This window comes from Oncorhynchus masou, chromosome 1, assembly GCF_036934945.1.
Source record: "Oncorhynchus masou masou isolate Uvic2021 chromosome 1, UVic_Omas_1.1, whole genome shotgun sequence".
Lineage (NCBI taxonomy): Eukaryota > Metazoa > Chordata > Actinopteri > Salmoniformes > Salmonidae > Oncorhynchus > Oncorhynchus masou.
In genome coordinates this window covers 76,864,771-76,882,089 of record NC_088212.1, presented here as the reverse complement: position 1 = coordinate 76,882,089, position 17,319 = coordinate 76,864,771, and the positions used below count along the sequence as shown (strand labels likewise).

The window sequence follows — 17,319 nt, the reverse complement described above, 5'->3', positions numbered from 1 at the left end:
TTTGTGCAATATACGACTGATTGTTGTCCTATGGACAGTCTCCCATCTCAGCTGTAGATCATGGGCGTCTTGGCTGCATCTCTGATCAGTCTTCTCCTTGTATGAGCTGAAAGTTTAGAGGGAAGGCCAGGTCTTGGTAGATTTGCAGTGGTCTGATACTCCTTCCATTTCAATATTATCGCTTGCACAGTGCTCCTTGGGATGTTTAAAGCTTGGGAAATCTTTTTGTATCCAAATCCGGCTTTAAACTTCTTCACAATAGTATCTCGGACCTGCCTGGTGTGTTCCTTGTTCTTCATGATGCTCTCTGCGCTTTTAACGGACCTCTGAGACTATCACAGTGCAGGTGCATTTATACGGAGACTTGATTACACACAGGTGGATTGTATTTATCATCATTAGTCATTTAGGTCAACATTGGATCATTCAGAGATCCTCACTGAACTTCTGGAGAGAGTTTGCTGCACTGAAAGTAAAGGGGCTGAATAATTTTGCACGCCCAATTTTTCAGTTTTTGATTTGTTAAAAAAGTTTGAAATATCCAATAAATGTCGTTACACTTCATGATTGTGTCCCACTTGTTGTTGATTCTTCACAAAAAAATACAGTTTTATATCTTTATGTTTGAAGCCTGAAATGTGGCAAAAGGTCGCAAAGTTCAAGGGGGCCGAATACTTTCGCAAGGCACTGTATCTCTTCACTGCCAGATTCTACAGGGATGCTGTCTGGATCGAATCCCTGAGCTGACAAGGTAAAAATCTGTAGTTCTGCCCCTGAACAAGGCAGTTAACCCACTGTTCCTAGGCCGTCATTGTAAATAAGAATGAGAACTGACTTGCCTAGTTAAATAAAGGTTAAATAAGAAAATCAAAATCAAATTCCATGTACTGATTAATGTTACCTAACAAGCATCAGGTGACTATTGTTCAAAATACTCAGGTACCTCAATGTATTAGTTTGTTCTGACCAGACCAGAAGGACTATTTTGTTTACAAACTTAAGAAGAAGACTGAAAGTTGTATTTATTTGTTATGGATACAACAACGAAAATACTGTTTTAAAGGTGTATACAGTTCTGCTCTGACTTTACACGGTTATTGCTGTATTTAGTTATTAATACTTATTTCCAAGTGAAAAAGGTCTTAGGAACGTGTATATGTAAAAACATTTTTGATTCTATTCTTTAATTTGCACTTAAAAGAGTAGGTACCCTTTTATTTAAATTATTATTTTGTATTTTATTTCTCAGAATAGTTCCTGATTACACTAAAGAGGGGTTTTAGTCTCTCTTACTAAAGAGAACCCTTGGTTTGGTCTTGAACATCATTTTCTGTTGAGTTGAATTTTAAAAGCCAGATAACAACTAACTCAGAGTTTATGGAATAAGCTATTTTCACTTTAAGTTGACCTAAATGGTGCAGATCTCAGTTCCTTATCGCTTACGTTCACTGCTCCTATGTTTTTGACTCATCCAACAGTTTATACTTCTATATAATCTTTGTTGTTTTGTCTTTGTCTATAGTTTCTCTTAATGCTAGGGGGTTACGAAAACAATGTAAAGCGCAAGGCCTTATTTTTATTTGCTAAACAATTTCGAACCAATTTTTTCTTTTTTCAAGAGTCTCACTTTCTTTATGCTGCCAACTTCTGGAGGTCACAGTGGGGCAACGATATCTGGCTCTCCCATGGATCTGAACGCTCTGCACGCATTACTGTAAACTTCTACAGGTACAACACCAAACATGAGAATGATGAGTTGCTTGAATCTATAGAGAAACATATACTTCATTGGTTTTCTAAATTTCCAATTTGATTATTAATGATAGAAGGGGACTTTAACATTACTATAGATAATTAATCTGATAGATGGCCCACAGGTATGACAACCAGTCAGAATTTGGGTTTAATACCTTTATGGAAAAGTTTGATCTTACTGATATATGGAGAGCAAGGTTTCCGGCCGACATATCGTTCACTTGGAGTAACAAAACAGGTTCCAGACAGTCCAGAATAGATTTTTGGCTTATATCCAAATGTATTGATAGTGAGTGTGTTACTACAAATATTTGTACGACTCCCCTCACAGACCATAGGGCCATTTACATTCATATGAAAATATTTACCCCTGACACTAACTTTGGTAGAGTATCCTACTGCAAGCTAAATAGCTCGTTATTAAATAATGACATGGTTAAGTTTGAGGTTAAAGATCTGCTCTCACATGTTTGGGAAAGGGCTCGTGAAGAAAAATATTATTACAAGAAATGGGAGCTCTTTACATTTGAAGTGTCCAAATACCTTAGAAAACATGGTAGTAATCTTGCTAAGACCAGAAGAGCCGAGGAGGAAAAGGTGATCATTAAGATAACTTCCCTTTCTCAGAGGTCCCCAGTCGGCCTCTCGGGGAGGAGAATATGGTACTGATTGAGTTACAAAATAAACTGGATAATATATATATTTTAAATAAACTGGATAATATATATATAGATTAAATAAAATGGATAATATATATAGATTAAAAGCAGAAGGAGCCGTTATTATATTTAGGAAAAAATGGATTGAGGAGGGAGAACAGAATTTACTCTATTTCTTTGGACTTGAGAAAATTCACTACAAATTGTATTTTTATTTTTACAAAGCATTTGACACAGTAGAGCATCAGTTCCTCTTCCACTCCCTTGAGAAATTTGGCTTTGGGGATTTGTTCTGTAAGGCTATTAAGACTCTACAAATGGTAACAGCTCTATCAAATTGAAATATGGCACCTCACCTAGATTTGGGTTAAAGAGAGGAATTAGGCAAGGTTGTCCTATCTCTCCGTATCTGTTTTTTATTAATCACCCAACTTCTTTAAATAATAGTCCTTTACAAGGCATTTCCATAGCTGGTAAATAAAAACATTTAAGCCAGCTGGCTGACGATACTACACTTTTTCTGAAAAACGCTAACCAAATTCCAATATCGATCAATGTGATACAATCCTTTTCCAAAGCGTCTGGTCTGTATCTTAACATTAATTAATAAATGTGAACTCATAGCTGTCAAAGATTGTGTGACACCTTCATATTATGGTATTCCAGTGAAAGAAGAACTTACATATTTAGGCATAACCATTAATTAATAAGGATCAGAAGTCTAGAGGCTTACAAAATGTTAACCCTCTTATTAAAAAAAACAGAAGAAGCTAAATCAATGGCTACAGAGGGACTTATATTTTAAATGAATAACTGGTATCTCTAGGCTAACATATGGTATTCTATCTTTATATCTTGATGGTAAAATAAGCAAGGAGATTGGAGAGCCAAATGGTAAATGCCGAGGGTTTTTTACTTAGTTATAAGGAATTCTTATCACTTTACAATATTTTGTGTAGTCTTGCTTTGTATGAATTTGTTTTGACTTTCTCATTTGCCTATTTGACACACTATCTTTTCATCAAGGTCTTCTTAGCCATTCCCTCAGATGTTGCTTTATTATTCAGGAACGTGTTAAGACCTGACCCTCAGAGACTGTTGACTCATCAGTAGGATATATTTGTTTTTATTTTGGTCCATTCAACAACAGAGTGATACGAACCTTGTTTCAGCAGGATGTTGTATCTATCTATACCTTATGTCATGCCTTATTGGAATGGATTTATTGATAATATCTGTTGGAAAAAAGTTTGGATGTTGCCACACACATACCTACTTGTTAACAAAACTAAGGAAGTTTCCTTTAAAATTGTTTATAAATATTAACCTGCCAACCACTATATGAAGATGTTTATGGAAAACATAGTCAAATTGTACCTTTTGTAATCACCACCCAGAAATGGTGTTGCATCTTCTTTGGCATTGTATTCATGTAAGGAAAATGTGTCAAAACATCAGTAGATTTATAATTGAACACATTTATGAAGATTTTACACTATTGTGGAGAGATGTACTGCTTGAATTCTTTACCTACGATAGAAATAAGCTGAAACAATTTTGTAATTAATTTCATTATACCTTTGGTAAAATTTCATATTCACAAATGTAAATTTACAAACAAAACACCACATTTTCTTACCTTACAAAAATAAATTGAACTATATTTTAAGACAATTCAATTCTACTAACACAAAAGCTGTTAGAATTATAAGTGTATGTACTGTATGTGTGTAAGGTGATATTGTACCCCTTAGCCCAATTGTTCTTTGTATATTATTTTTATATACTTGTGTTCCCACATGTACTTCCTGTATGGATTTGTTTTTAATCAACTTTTTATTTTTAAATATATATAAAAAAGAGTATTTGCCCTACGTGTTGTGCAATCAATATGCTGATAAAATTTAGGTAGCATTGTTCTCAATGCTTTGTTAACATTTTCAGCTACAATAAATGCAGCCCCCGGACAGTTTGCAGCAGTTTGGGCTGCCTGGCTCTTTCCGAAATGTGTGAAGACCATTTCCTTCTAACAAAGACCGTAATTAATTTGCCAGAATTTAACATAGTTATGACATAACATTGAAAGTTGTGCAATATAACAGCAATATTTAAGCTTAGGGTTGCCACCCGTTCTGAAGAAATACAGAACGGTTCCGTATTTCACTGAAAGAATAAGCGTTTTGTTTTCGAAATGAGTTTCGGGATTTGACCATATTAATGACCAAAGGCTCGTATTTCTGTGTTTATTATATTATAATTAAGTCTATGATTTGATAGAGCAGTCTGAGCGGTAGTAGGCAGCAGCAGGCTTGTAAGCTGTAAGGGTTTTCCTGTGGTGAAGTAGAGGACCAAAACGCAGCGTGGTTATATTGATTCATGTTTAATTAAAACAGATAAACATGAACACTACAAAACAATAAACGTGGAAAACCAAAAACAGCCCTATCTGGTGCAAAACACAGAGACAGGAACAATCACCCACAAACACACAGTGAAACCCAAGCTACCTAAGTATGATTCTCAATCAGAGACAACTAATGACACCTGCCTCTGATTGAGAACCATACTAGGCCGAAACATAGAAATACCCCAAAACATAGAAAAACAAACATAGACTGCCCACCCAACTCACGCCCTGACCATACTAAATAAATACAAAGCAAAGGAAATAAAGGTCAGAATGTGACATAAGCATTCATTCAAACAGCACTTTACTGCGTTTGCCAGCAGCTCTTAGCAATGCTTGAAGCACAGCACTGTTTATGACTTCAAGCCTATTAACTCCCGAGATTAGGATGGCAATACTAAAGTGCCTATAAGAACATCCAATAGTCAAAGGTATATGAAATACAAATGGTATAGAGAGAAATAGTTGACACGTGATAATTCCTATAACTACAACCTAAAACTTCTCAATTGGGAATATTGAAGACTCATGTTGAAAGGAACTACCTGCTTTCATGTTCTCATGTTCTGAGCAAGGAACTTAAAACTTTAGCTTTTTTACATGGCACATATTGCACTTTTACTTTCTTCTCCAACACTTTGTTTTTTGCATTATTTAAATCAAATTGAACATGTTTCATTATTTATTTGAGACTAAATTGATTTTATTTATGTATTATATTAAGTTAAAATAAAATTGTTCATTTTCATTCAGTAATGTTATAATTACAAATATATATATATATAAATTGTCCGATTAATCCGTATCGGCTTTTTTTTGGTCCTCCAACAATCGGTATCGGCGTTGAAAAATCATAATTGGTCAACGTCTACTTCAAAGCCTCTCAATGGCCAATACAAACCATCATCAGTGCAGGGTTTATATACATAATTAATTGCCTCCCACATTAACAGTGCTGTTGATAGGTCTGGGATCTTCTATACTGTGACTTGTACAGTGTACACAGATTCATGTAATTCAAACCAGGCATGTGTGTGTGTTGACATGCAAATGACTTGTTATGAGTGCAGAATAATGTGCAAATATTGATAAAAGTAGCATGGGAATTCTTCATATTATATTTTGGAGAAATTATATATTATTAATAGTACACTGAATTGCTGTTTTACTTCAAATTAATGCTGCAATTTGTAAATTTTTGGTATTCTCTACACTATACTTGCTTGTTGTCACATATACTGAAATTAACTATTCGATTTTTCCGAACCAGAAAACGGAGGAGAGATTTCTGCATAGTGCATTTTAAAAATGTTATAACCTTACATTAACATTTCTCAGTAGGCAAGGTGACATAATGTAACAAGCCATTCTATCTCCACCATAGATCACTGACACAATAGGCCTAATGTAATCACTGTTAGTGATTCACTGATAAAATAAGAGTCATGTTACCACTGAATCAACCCATGTTATCAAACATACTAGCACTGCCAGTCAATGTACAATAGGGTAGGGTACATAAGAATACTGATGTACCAGTTCAAATACCTGACTGTTATTTGATAATTAGCCGGAAAAAATAGGCTCACACCCAACGGTGCTTACATAAAACAAGTGTCAGACCAGTTCCTTATCACAATGACTAATATGACTAATATGAAAATAATGCTACCAAACAAGCTGCCTGTAGTAGCAGAGCAGGTCAGAAGTTGCTACTTATTGTGAATGGATAAAACAAGCTGCCTGTAGTAGCAGAGCAGGTCAGAAGTTGCTACTTATTGTGAATGGATAAAACAAGCTGCCTGTAGTAGCAGAGCAGGTCAGAAGTTGCTACTTATTGTGAATGGATAAAACAAGCTGCCTGTAGTAGCAGAGCAGGTCAGAAGTTGCTACTTATTGTGAATGGATAAAACAAGCTGCCTGTAGTAGCAGAGCAGGTCAGAAGTTGCTACTTATTGTGAATGGATAAAACAAGCTGCCTGTAGTAGCAAAGCAGGTCAGAAGTTGCTACTTATTGTGAATGGATAAAACAAGCTGCCTGTAGTAGCAAAGCAGGTCAGAAGTTGCTACTTATTGTGAATGGATAAAACAAGCTGCCTGTAGTAGCAAAGCAGGTCAGAAGTTGCTACTTATTGTGAATGGATAAAACAAGCTGCCTGTAGTAGCAAAGCAGGTCAGAAGTTGCTACTTATTGTGAATGGATAAAACAAGCTGCCTGTAGTAGCAAAGCAGGTCAGAAGTTGCTACTTATTGTGAATGGATAAAACAAGCTGCCTGTAGTAGCAAAGCAGGTCAGAAGTTGCTACTTATTGTGAATGGATAAAACAAGCTTGCCCACACTGTTTACATCATAGAGAACATCACATCCAACATGATCCATAATGTACGTAAAAGCATATAATAGCCTATAAATAACACAACTACCATGTTAAGGGAAATGCTACTGAAGAAGTTACATAAATTACAAACAGACATACACATGGCTGTAAACAATAATACTCCAGTATAGTTGACCAGCACTTGGCATCATCAAAATGTAAGCCTGGGTTCCCGCTGTGTCATCTCCTCCACCTCTTCTGGGCTGAGCTCATTACCTCTCAACCTAGAAAGAAAACAATTATTCTTAAACAACTCTAACAACTCTAGTCTTTGGATTAGAGACCTTCTTAAGTGATTAGAGATCCAATCTTCACATGTATAGGGAGGTATGGGGGAGGCATAGGAGACTACAGTATACTGTACTGTATGTATAGGACATAACACTTTGTAAATTACATTTCTCAGCCAGTATATAGCTGTCTAAATGATCAAAGCATTATGTTAACATACCACACTGCCTTCACACTAGTGTTGCTTTCAAGAGCCAGTATTAGACACTCCACACCTGTTCTTGTGATGCAGTTTTTGGTTAACCTGTGGAGGGCATGAGAGAGCAGGGTGAAAGATGTGTTTAGCACAACCATAAATCTACTGAACAACTATCAAATTGTCAGTTGAGGCAAAGCGGAACGTGAGTAGCTGCAAAGTCTTTTTCAGTATTCAGGATGTGCTATCAATATACTCACCACAGCTCCTCTAGCGTACTGTTCTTGATGAGTGGGGCAAGAGCACATGCTCCTGCATTGCCAACACCATTGTCTACCAGGCTGCCATGAAACATACATCTGACAGTAAGATTTATTCCTATGTGGAAGTATTTTAATGATAACAGGGCTGTCTGGACATATAGTTGCCCATGATAGTATGAATGTGTTAGTAGTGTTCATGTTTCAACCTATCATTAGTCTAACATTACCTGAGCCACACCAAGGTTTGGCTGTCTTTGAGAGCATTGGCAATGGCCTCTACACCTTTATCACCTATTTTATTTCCCCAAAGCCTAAAAAACAGAGAGAATATTAAAATTGTCAACCAGATATATTATTATAGCATTGTGATAGGCATAAAAACAACTTTGTAATTCTCAGAGAGATAGTCTGCTTCCTACCCCAAGAACTGTAGTGACCGATTGAACCTCAGTCCCTCCGCCAGTTGCCCTGCCCCTGCTGCTGTGATGTTATTGTTTCCCAGCCTGCAATGCAAAGTCAGAGAAAGTGTTCGATTGAATATGGTATTAGCGATTGCAGTGTGAGGTAACATTGTACAGTATCTTATATGGTGAGAGTTGAAAAATATCCTCACCTTAGAGAGAGAAAATTCTGTTTCATCTTCAGGAGGTGAGCGAAGCACTCTGTGCAGGCATCAGTTAGCTTGTTGTTGAAGAGCCTTTCAGAGACATTAATCCAGATCAATAAAGGTAATAACCTCATCAGTTTTCTTTTTTACATCTGCATATTTGACATAGCCATAGCATAGCCTCGCTATAGGTCACCTGACAGTGGATAATAGATTTGGCCATACTCACGCAATCTTCTGAAAGCGCTCACACTGGATGCCTTTTTCAATCAATTTACGAATTCCCTCATCTGATATGTTATTGTGTCTCAGGCTGAGGGAGTGAAATAAAAAATAGTCTTATTATTAGGCTTTAGTTTAGTGTCCTGCGTGTTGTGTTAATCCCATAGTGAGTGCCATAGTAAATAGCATGGTAAAGCTTTCCACACTTACTATACAGAGTGGCAGACATGCAGGCAAGGCAGCAGCTGCTCCACGCCAACGTCTCCGACATAGTTGTAGTCTAGCTGAAGCCCCACAGGGTTCCTAAGGTGCTGGAGCACGTAGGCCAGTGCAGTACACTCCCCAGGGCCTATGTTACAATAGGTCAGCTTCAGGTGTTCCACCTCTAGCTTAGCCATAGTGTCTCTGGCGATCCTGCTGTCCTGCATCTCATGGATGCACTTGATGAGCCACACGAAGCCCGGCATGGCGTGCATGCTCTTCTTCTCCCCCTCCACGGGCCGAGGGATGGATTTAAAGTGCTTCTGCATGCCTTTGGACAGGCACTTCACCACCTGCTTGGACTTCCTGTCCAGAGTGGGCCCAGGGCAGGAGAGGAGCAGCAGGCTACGTTGGCGCTGAGCCAAGAGCCCAGACACAAAAGTGGCTGTTATCTGGAGGTTGGGGGTCTCTGCTGCCTTATTGGCCTCCTTCAAGGCCCCTTCTTGTTGGGTCAAGCAGTGCCCCAGACATGCCCTGTGAAAGCCAGGCTGTTGCTGCCTGTCCTGCAGCTGAAAGAGCTTAGGGATGGTGGAGCGGTCCGAGTTATTGTTCAGGACAATGTAGAGAGCAGCAAAGAAGCACTGCATGGTAATGTGCAGGAACTCGTAGTGTTTGCAGTTAGTGGAGGAGGAGAGGTCTTTACTACGGATGAGGAACCCCATGCAGATATCTTCCTCGGTCACCCCACACTTCTGTAGCTCTGTGCCTGTGAAGATGTAACAAGAGGCCCCCAGGCCCTCCATGGCTAGCTGCCCCAGATGCAGGGCAGTATCCTGGTGCTCCTGCACCCATCCTATCCCCATCGTGTTCCTCTGAGAGGCCCGGCGCTGGAAGAAGTGCAGCAGGATCATGAGGTAAACATCTGTGATGGTCTGGGGACTGCCCTCTCCCTCTCCACAGCCCAGCAGCTCCTTATAACACTTGGACACAATCCAGCAGAAAACCGGGATGTGACACAGGCCCAGTAGAGCTGTGTTGCTTCGTAGACACTCCAGGACCCTGGTGGCCACCGTCGGGTCGCGATGATACTTCCTCACGAAGCAGTCGATCCCACCAGGCGAGAAGCCTTTCAAGAGGACTTCCTTGCGAAGGTACCGCTTCAGGGTGGGACCCACTGCCTCTGGCCGGCTAGTCACCACCTTAGGATGAGGATAAACTTTATTGTCCATGAGGGGAAAATCGTCTCTATACAGGAACTGCTTTATACAAAATAAACACTATACATTACCCAGTTGACACATACACAATACATACATTGCACATAGAAATCCTACACATCTCATTTAGCCGTATACATAAAACATACCTTCCTCACCCCCTTCATGAGGGATCCCTGCAGCAAGTTGAAGAGCAGGGTGGGGACGGGGGCACACTGGGTGGGGCAGCAGTGCCTCTGCTCTGAGTCCGAGAAGCTCTGCATGAGCTCGTCCAGGCCGTCGAAGGTGAAAAGAATGAGGTGCGGATGGTCCAGGATGAACTGAAAGATTCGGTCCTGGTCCCCGTCCGGCCAGCAGCAGTGCAGGAACAGCAGCTCTCTGAGAGACAGCTCCCTCTGTACCGAGCTCAGCCTGCGGCAGCTGAAGGAAAAGAGGAGGAAGAAATCATGTAGAGCCTCCCCCCTAGCCCAAAGGAGGTGCAGCCTCTGGAGAAGGGTGCTTTTCCCACTGCCTGCCTCCCCAGAGACTAGCACAGTGTCAGCCTCCTGGTTCAGGGTGCCCACCAGGCCCACCACGTCCTCCAGCCCCAGAGCACCAGTCTGGGGCTGGGCCTCACTGCCACCCTGGGCAAGCTCCAGCTGACCCTCTGTGTAGATGTCTTCTAGAGACAGACTGCTGGTTCCTCCATACGTTCTGAGGAAATGTGACTGGGCCGACACAGTGCTGCGCAGCTTCTTCTGATAGGACAAGCACTCTGCAGCAGCACACAAATAATAAGAATGTTTGAAATACACAGGACATCATAGCAAACAAAATAATATCTAAGAAGTATTAGTGTAACACCTATGTGCTAGTGCTGTATGCAAATGACTTGCAAGTAGCCGTGTGACTTTTAGTGCTTTGTGATATAATACAGTACCTTTGGGAGGAGCCTCTTGGTTAGATGGTGGGGGATGGTCCTCTGTTTGCTGAAAGTATTGCAGTAGGACCTTTGCTGCAGGCTCCCCCTTTGATTTGACTTGGTCCAGTAGACGCCTTGCCTACATGACAAAGATCAATTAATTCACATTCACCCCTACTATCTGAACCTAAATAACATGTCTACTTATAAAAAAAGTCAAACAACAGCATGACCTGTTTGGATTCAAAGATGTGCAAACTGGAACTTAATTTCCGGGACAGGGAAGTTGTGTAATATCATAGTACTCTACATCATACCAGAAATGTAGATATAAATAAAGCTGTTATACTGGTCTCGGGGTGCGGTTGGTTACCTGTTGTGAGGGGGTAAACACAGGTAGCTGCACTTCATCGCAATCAGATGGTGTAAAGCTGCCCGTATGCAGCAGGACCTCCAGAGCTCCTTCAATATGGTCCTTTAGCCTCCTCACCAGATCAGGCCTGTCTGTCTGGAGGGTCTGGATAGCTGTACCATGTAGTTCTTTTGTATCATCTCTTGTATTTTCTAGATTGGCAGTACGACAGTTTCCAAAAGAGAGGCCAGCTCTTTGGGCCTCAGGGATGACCTGGTTGAAAGCAATACAATTAAATAAAAATGTAATGATCTGTATCTATGTAATGATCTGTATCTATGTAATGATCTGTATCTTTGTAATGATCTGTATCTATGTAATGATCTGTATCTATGTAATGATCTGTATCTTTGTAATGATCTGTATCTTTGTAATGATCTGTATCTATGTAATGATCTGTATCTATGTAATGATCTGTATCTATGTAATGATCTGTATCTATGTAATGATCTGTACCTATGTAATGATCTGTATCTTTGGGACATGGCAACTGATTTGTAACGCTCAACATTTTTGCCTAGTGGCTTTTTACTAAGACGATACGTTAGGAACACCTGCTTTTTCCATGACAGATGAATCCATGTGAAAGCTATGATCCCTTATTAAATTCACTTCAATCAGTGTAGATGAAGGGGAGGAGACAGGTTAAATAATTATTTTTAAGCCTTGAGACAATTGAGACATGGATTGGGTATGTGTGTGCCATTCAGAGGGTGAATGGGCAAGAAAAAAGTTAAGTGCCTTTGAACAAGGTAGTAGGTGCCAGGCGCACCAGTTTGAGTGTGCAAAAAAACTGCAATGCTGCTTTTCACAGTTTTTTTGTGTATCAAGAATGGTCCACCACCCAAAATACATTTAGCCAACTTGACACAACTGTGGGAAGCATTGGAGTTAACATGGGCCAGCATCCCTGTGGAACGCTTTTGGCACCTTGTAGAGTCCATGCCCCGACAAATTGATGCTGTTCTGAGGAAAAAGGGGGTGCAACTCAATAGGTGTTCCTATTGAGAAGGTGTTCCTAATGTTTTGTACATACAGTGGGGAGAACAAGTATTTGATACACTACATTTTGCAGGTTTTCCTACTTACAAAGCATGTAGAGGTCTGTAATTTTTTATCATAAGTACACTTCAACTGTGAGAGACGGAATCTAAAACAAAAATCCAGAAAATCACATTGTATGATTTTTAAGTAATTCATTTTTATTTTATTGCATGACATAAGTATTTGATACATCAGAAAAGCAGAACTTATTTGGTACAGAAACCTTTGTTTGCAATTACAGAGATCATATGTTTCCTGTAGTTCTTGACCAGCAGGGATTTTGGCCCACTCCTCCAAACAGACCTTCTCCAGATCCTTCAGGTTTTGGGGCTGTCGCTGTGCAATACGGACTTTCAGCTCCCTCCAAAGATGTTCTATTGGGTTTAGATCTGGAGACTGGCTAGGCCACTCCAGGACCTTGAGATGCTTCTTACGGAGCCACTCCTTAGTTGCCCTGGCTATGTGTTTCAGGTCATTGTCATGCTGGAAGACCCAGCCACGACACATCTTCAATGTTCTTACTGAGGGAAGGAGGTTGTTGGCCAAGATTTCCACCTCCATGCGTCGCAGTTGGGATGGTGTTCTTGAGGTTGTACTCATCCTTCAAACACTCACCGTGTTTGGAGGAGTTTAGACCAAAATGCTCCTTCTCCCATGACCTTCTCCCATTCCTCCTCTGGATCATCCAGATGGTCATTGGCAAACTTCAGACGGGCCTGGACATGCGCTGGCTTGAGCAGGGGTACCTTGCGTGTGCTGCAGGAATTTAATCCATGACGGCGTAGTGTGTTACTAATGGTTTTCTGAGACTGTGGTCACAGCTCTCTTCAGGTCATTGACTAGGTCCTGCCGTGTAGTTCTGGGCTGATCCCTCACCTTCCTCATGATCATTGATGCCCCACAAGGTGAGATCTTGCATGGAGCCCCAGACCGAGGGTGATGGACCGTCATCTTGAACTTCTTCCATTGCGCCAACAGTTGTTGCCTTCTCACCAAGCTGCTTGCCTATTGTCCTGTAGCCCATCCCAACCTTGTGCAGGTCTACAATTCTAGCCCTGATATCCTTACACAGCTCTCTGGTCTTGGCCATTGTGGAGAGGTTGGAGTCTGTTTGATTGAGTGTGTGGACAGGTGTCTTTTATACAGGTAACGAGTTCAAACAGGTGCAGTTAATACAGGTAATGAGTGGAGAACAGGAGGGCTTCTTAAAGAAAAACTAACAGGTCTGTGAGAGCCGGAATTCTTCCTGGTTGGTAGGTGATCAAATACTTATGTCTTGCAATAAAATGCAAATTAATTACTTAAAAATCATACAATGTGATTTCCTGGATTTTTGTTTTAGATTCCTAACCCTAACCTATGATAAAAATTACAGACCTCTACATGCTTTGTAAGTGGGAAAACCTACAAAATCGGCAGTGTATCAAATACTTGTTCTCCCCACTGTACATCAGTAATGAGTAAGTTCAAAACATGCTCATACATCCTTTAGAACGGCATCACCTGTGAAGAGCTGTGCCTACCTGTTTGAAAGCAGCCAGAAGCAGACGACAGGTCTCATCTCCCTTGGTGTACACCAGATCTAGTAGCACCCTTGTGTTGGCACACAGACCACGGCATGGTACCAGTACATTCTGGTAGTCCTCCCAGAACAGCATGCCCCAAGACAGAAGTAGGTCCAATACACTCTCCAGACCCTCAGAAGAGCCACCACAGCACAGGGCACGCAGCAGCTCTGCTCTCTGCCTCAGGACCAGCTGCCGGGCACTCATACAGATGTAGGATCTTAATTTGAGCCAGTTTGCTACAGCAGGAAAATAATCTTGCCGCAACAGGAAATGTGAATTATTATGTGGATTATAATTAATGGACATTTTAGTAGGGGTTGTTAAATATTTTGTTAGGGAATATCAAGTCTAAAAATGCACACAGGCACAGCTTCAAGTCTGCCACCACATCATGCCACACTCACATGATTTACTCTCATTTCCTCTGTGATGTCAAGGAATAAAAATAAATATATCACCAAAAAGGGAAATGTATGAACACAATCCAAACTTGATCACAAATTTCAATACGATTGACTTGGAAAAATACAGATAAAGTCAAACAAGTTTAGAGAAGGCAAAGATATAGCTAATGTCATATATTGAATTGTGCATAGAGAGCATGTGAGTAACAGGTGAATCCAAAACGTGATGATACGCCTCAAAGGAAACTGTGACACCTGCATTTAACTTTACATCTGTAATAGATACAATTGTAACTTACGTTTCAGCGGGAGACTTGTCTGACTTCTTCGAGATCATCATCTGTCTCCTCGAGTCCTGGGAAACAGAATGGTCCACGCAAATGGTACAGTCAGAATCGTCAACTCCTGTCTCTCTTCCTCATTCCACAATTATTCATTCCTCATTTCGCTAAATTGCCCGCTGTAAATGATGGGTTTTTCCTAAACCATTTAATAACGAATCGATAAACATGTTAACTTATTATTTCAAGGTGAAGCATTTGCAAGTTCTCTAAAAGTATTGTATTATTGAGCGCTATTGAATTATGAGAAACCACATGTGAATGTACCCTTTATTTACAGGGAAAGTGAAAGTGACATGTCAATTAAACGTTTAGAATTTGTTTAAATACGGGCTCTTTATTCCAATGATTAATGTCCCTTCAAATAGGTCTGTTAGAGCCCCACGTATTTTGCACACAAAAAATAACAAAATATCAGTTTGTAAATGTGACAAAGCGTAAATGTTGAGTTTCCATAAACCTGCGCGCAATGTAGATATCAAAGAACGCACAGTTTTGGGGTAGTGGGTGAAACCATTCACTTCAGGAAAAGGGGTGATATAAATAAAGTTTCCTTTCATTATGCGTTGCTGAATCCATAAGAATATTTGCTGCCATTGTAGTAAGGTTGGCAATACGAGAGGTCTTCGGACTTACCGTTTTTGTATACATTTCTTTGAAAGAACAACTAGTGGGTTTTAAGTGCTTCTCCCCTGTTTGTGAAGTTGGTTTGCCCGCTCCTGAGTCTGAGATAGATATTCTGAGAGCAGTGAGGGTGTGGGTGTGACCCTCCTGTCAATGCCTGTCATCAATGCTTGATATATTTTACTGCAGATAAAAACCGAGTCCTGAAGTGTGGGTGTCCGTGTGCCTTTCTTCTGGGGGGCTACTTGAAGTTGGTGACCCGGATCTACAAGATCAGCCATCGCCAATCACAGCAATGCTCCAGAGAAGAGGACTACACCTGCCGTCAACTTCATGAGACAGTCAATTTAAATATGTCCACACCAAAAAATCCAGGTACTCTGGTCAAGCCCAATGGTGATCCACCACTTTTACTGGTGAGTGAGGATTTATAACCTAGGGGAGTAAACTGTGATATTGTAACCCCCGGTATTGGTAGGGGGGCTCAGATTCCTAGAATGGTAGAGCATAGCTTTACCGGGCGTGCTGGTGTAACATCAGTAAATGAACAAGAGGATGTTATTGATCAAACAACATGTCAGAGTGATGGATATGATAAATACTGCAATGATGATGAATACCTTACGCAGCAGTGTTATACTTGATTTAGTCAAGCAGATGGGTCAAGAGATTGGTCACGGTATTGTTTTGAGTCTGTCAGCAAGTAATATCACTCCATCCAAGGTATCTGCCGACACTGTCCCAGTGTGCATGCCAGATTGGTCTAAGGTTAACTTTGTCATGAAATCTGACATGTGTGGGCCACCCAATTTCAGAGGTGATGGAACAGATAAATGTACTGTGTATGAGTGGCAGGAAATGATGAAGACTTACTTGGTAAAGAAAGGTCACAAAATGCCAGAGCGAGGTAATGAAATCATGGAAAGGTTAATGGGGAGGGCAAAGGATTTAGTCAAGATAGGAATCCGCAGCAACCCTCTTGTTCCATCAGCAGAGACCCTGAGGTTATTTTCAGTATTTTGAAACAGCATTTTGGTGAGACCATCTCCTCTACTACGTCAATTCAAGATTTTTATGAAACCAAACCTTATCACGGGGAGAATAACTTAGACTACTGGGTGCGCCTTAACCGAGTAGCAGATCTAGCTAATGAATGTCTACAAAGACAGGGCAAACAGATGGATGACGTGGGTCATGTGGTCGCCATGATATTTGTGAAGCACTGCCCCAATCATGAACTGTACACAGCATTCGGATGCAAGCCTAGGGAGAAATGGACAGTGGGTGAAGTTCAGAAATTGATAGACAGCCACCAAAATGACAGATTGGCTACAAGGAGGAAGCAAAACAGCAAAACATATTGACACTACAGGAAGACATCCAAAAAACAGTGAGCCCTGAGCACCCCGTCCTTAGCTCAGCGGTTCAAGGAGTTCAGAGTTGCAATGATCAGGTGACAATAACAAAACTTGTAACACTGCTAGAACAGTTTATTATGAACCAAAACACTGCTCAACCTGCCACAAGAGGGCCCCGCAGAACTGTACAGCTGCCTCCCTCCTTCCCATGTGCTATATGTAAAGATGTGGCTCAATCCACTCGGTCTCACTGTCTTAATGACCGCCTGTGCTTCAAATGTCACAATCCTGGCCATCAAACCATAGACTGCCCACAAAAGCAGGAGGTTAGAAGAGAGGCACCAGTCAGGCAGCGGCCACAAAATCAAGGTCTAGCTTTAAACTAATAGGTCTGCACCTTGAAGGGAAAGGTGCAGCTAAAAACTATAAATGAAACTGATCCTAAAATAGAACTGTCTTCATACAAAGAGAAAAATCAAGGCAACACAAATGTAATATATCAACGTACTCAGAGAATACCCGGCAATGAAA

At 40.7% G+C, this 17,319-nt stretch overlaps 1 protein-coding gene across 2 annotated transcripts; it reads right to left on the bottom strand.

The window, feature by feature from the left end:
• Nucleotides 1-4,778: 4,778 nt before the first annotated feature.
• On the bottom strand, nucleotides 4,779-15,204 carry nod2 (nucleotide-binding oligomerization domain containing 2). 2 transcript variants are annotated; one of them, XM_064982371.1, is made up of 13 exons: nucleotides 14,765-15,204; nucleotides 14,017-14,315; nucleotides 11,411-11,662; nucleotides 11,056-11,176; nucleotides 10,286-10,890; nucleotides 8,929-10,118; nucleotides 8,726-8,809; nucleotides 8,503-8,586; nucleotides 8,309-8,392; nucleotides 8,117-8,200; nucleotides 7,887-7,967; nucleotides 7,651-7,734; nucleotides 4,779-7,423 (listed from the first exon to the last, which is right to left on the bottom strand). In XM_064982371.1, the coding sequence occupies exons 2-13, from the start codon at nucleotides 14,263-14,265 to the stop codon at nucleotides 7,351-7,353; spliced, it is 2,991 nt and encodes a 996-aa protein (XP_064838443.1). In that variant the 5' UTR covers nucleotides 14,266-14,315; nucleotides 14,765-15,204; the 3' UTR covers nucleotides 4,779-7,350. The 2 variants fall into 2 exon arrangements, with proteins under 2 accessions (XP_064838443.1, XP_064838436.1); XM_064982364.1 differs by having other exon boundaries at nucleotides 14,017-15,204.
• Nucleotides 15,205-17,319: the final 2,115 nt, after the last annotated feature.

What these genes read in the sequence shown, in the direction of transcription:
- nod2 (XM_064982364.1), bottom strand. Translation starts at nt 14,367, where the DNA reads ATGTCCATTAATTATAATCCACATAATAATTCACATTTCCTGTTGCGG. An exon ending in CCAAGAGGCTCCTCCCAAAG is followed by an intron (nt 10,891 to 11,055) that starts GTACTGTATTAT and finishes GTGCTGCTGCAG; the next exon opens with AGTGCTTGTCCTATCAGAAG. An exon ending in TCATGAAGGGGGTGAGGAAG is followed by an intron (nt 10,119 to 10,285) that starts GTATGTTTTATG and finishes CCTCATCCTAAG; the next exon opens with GTGGTGACTAGCCGGCCAGA.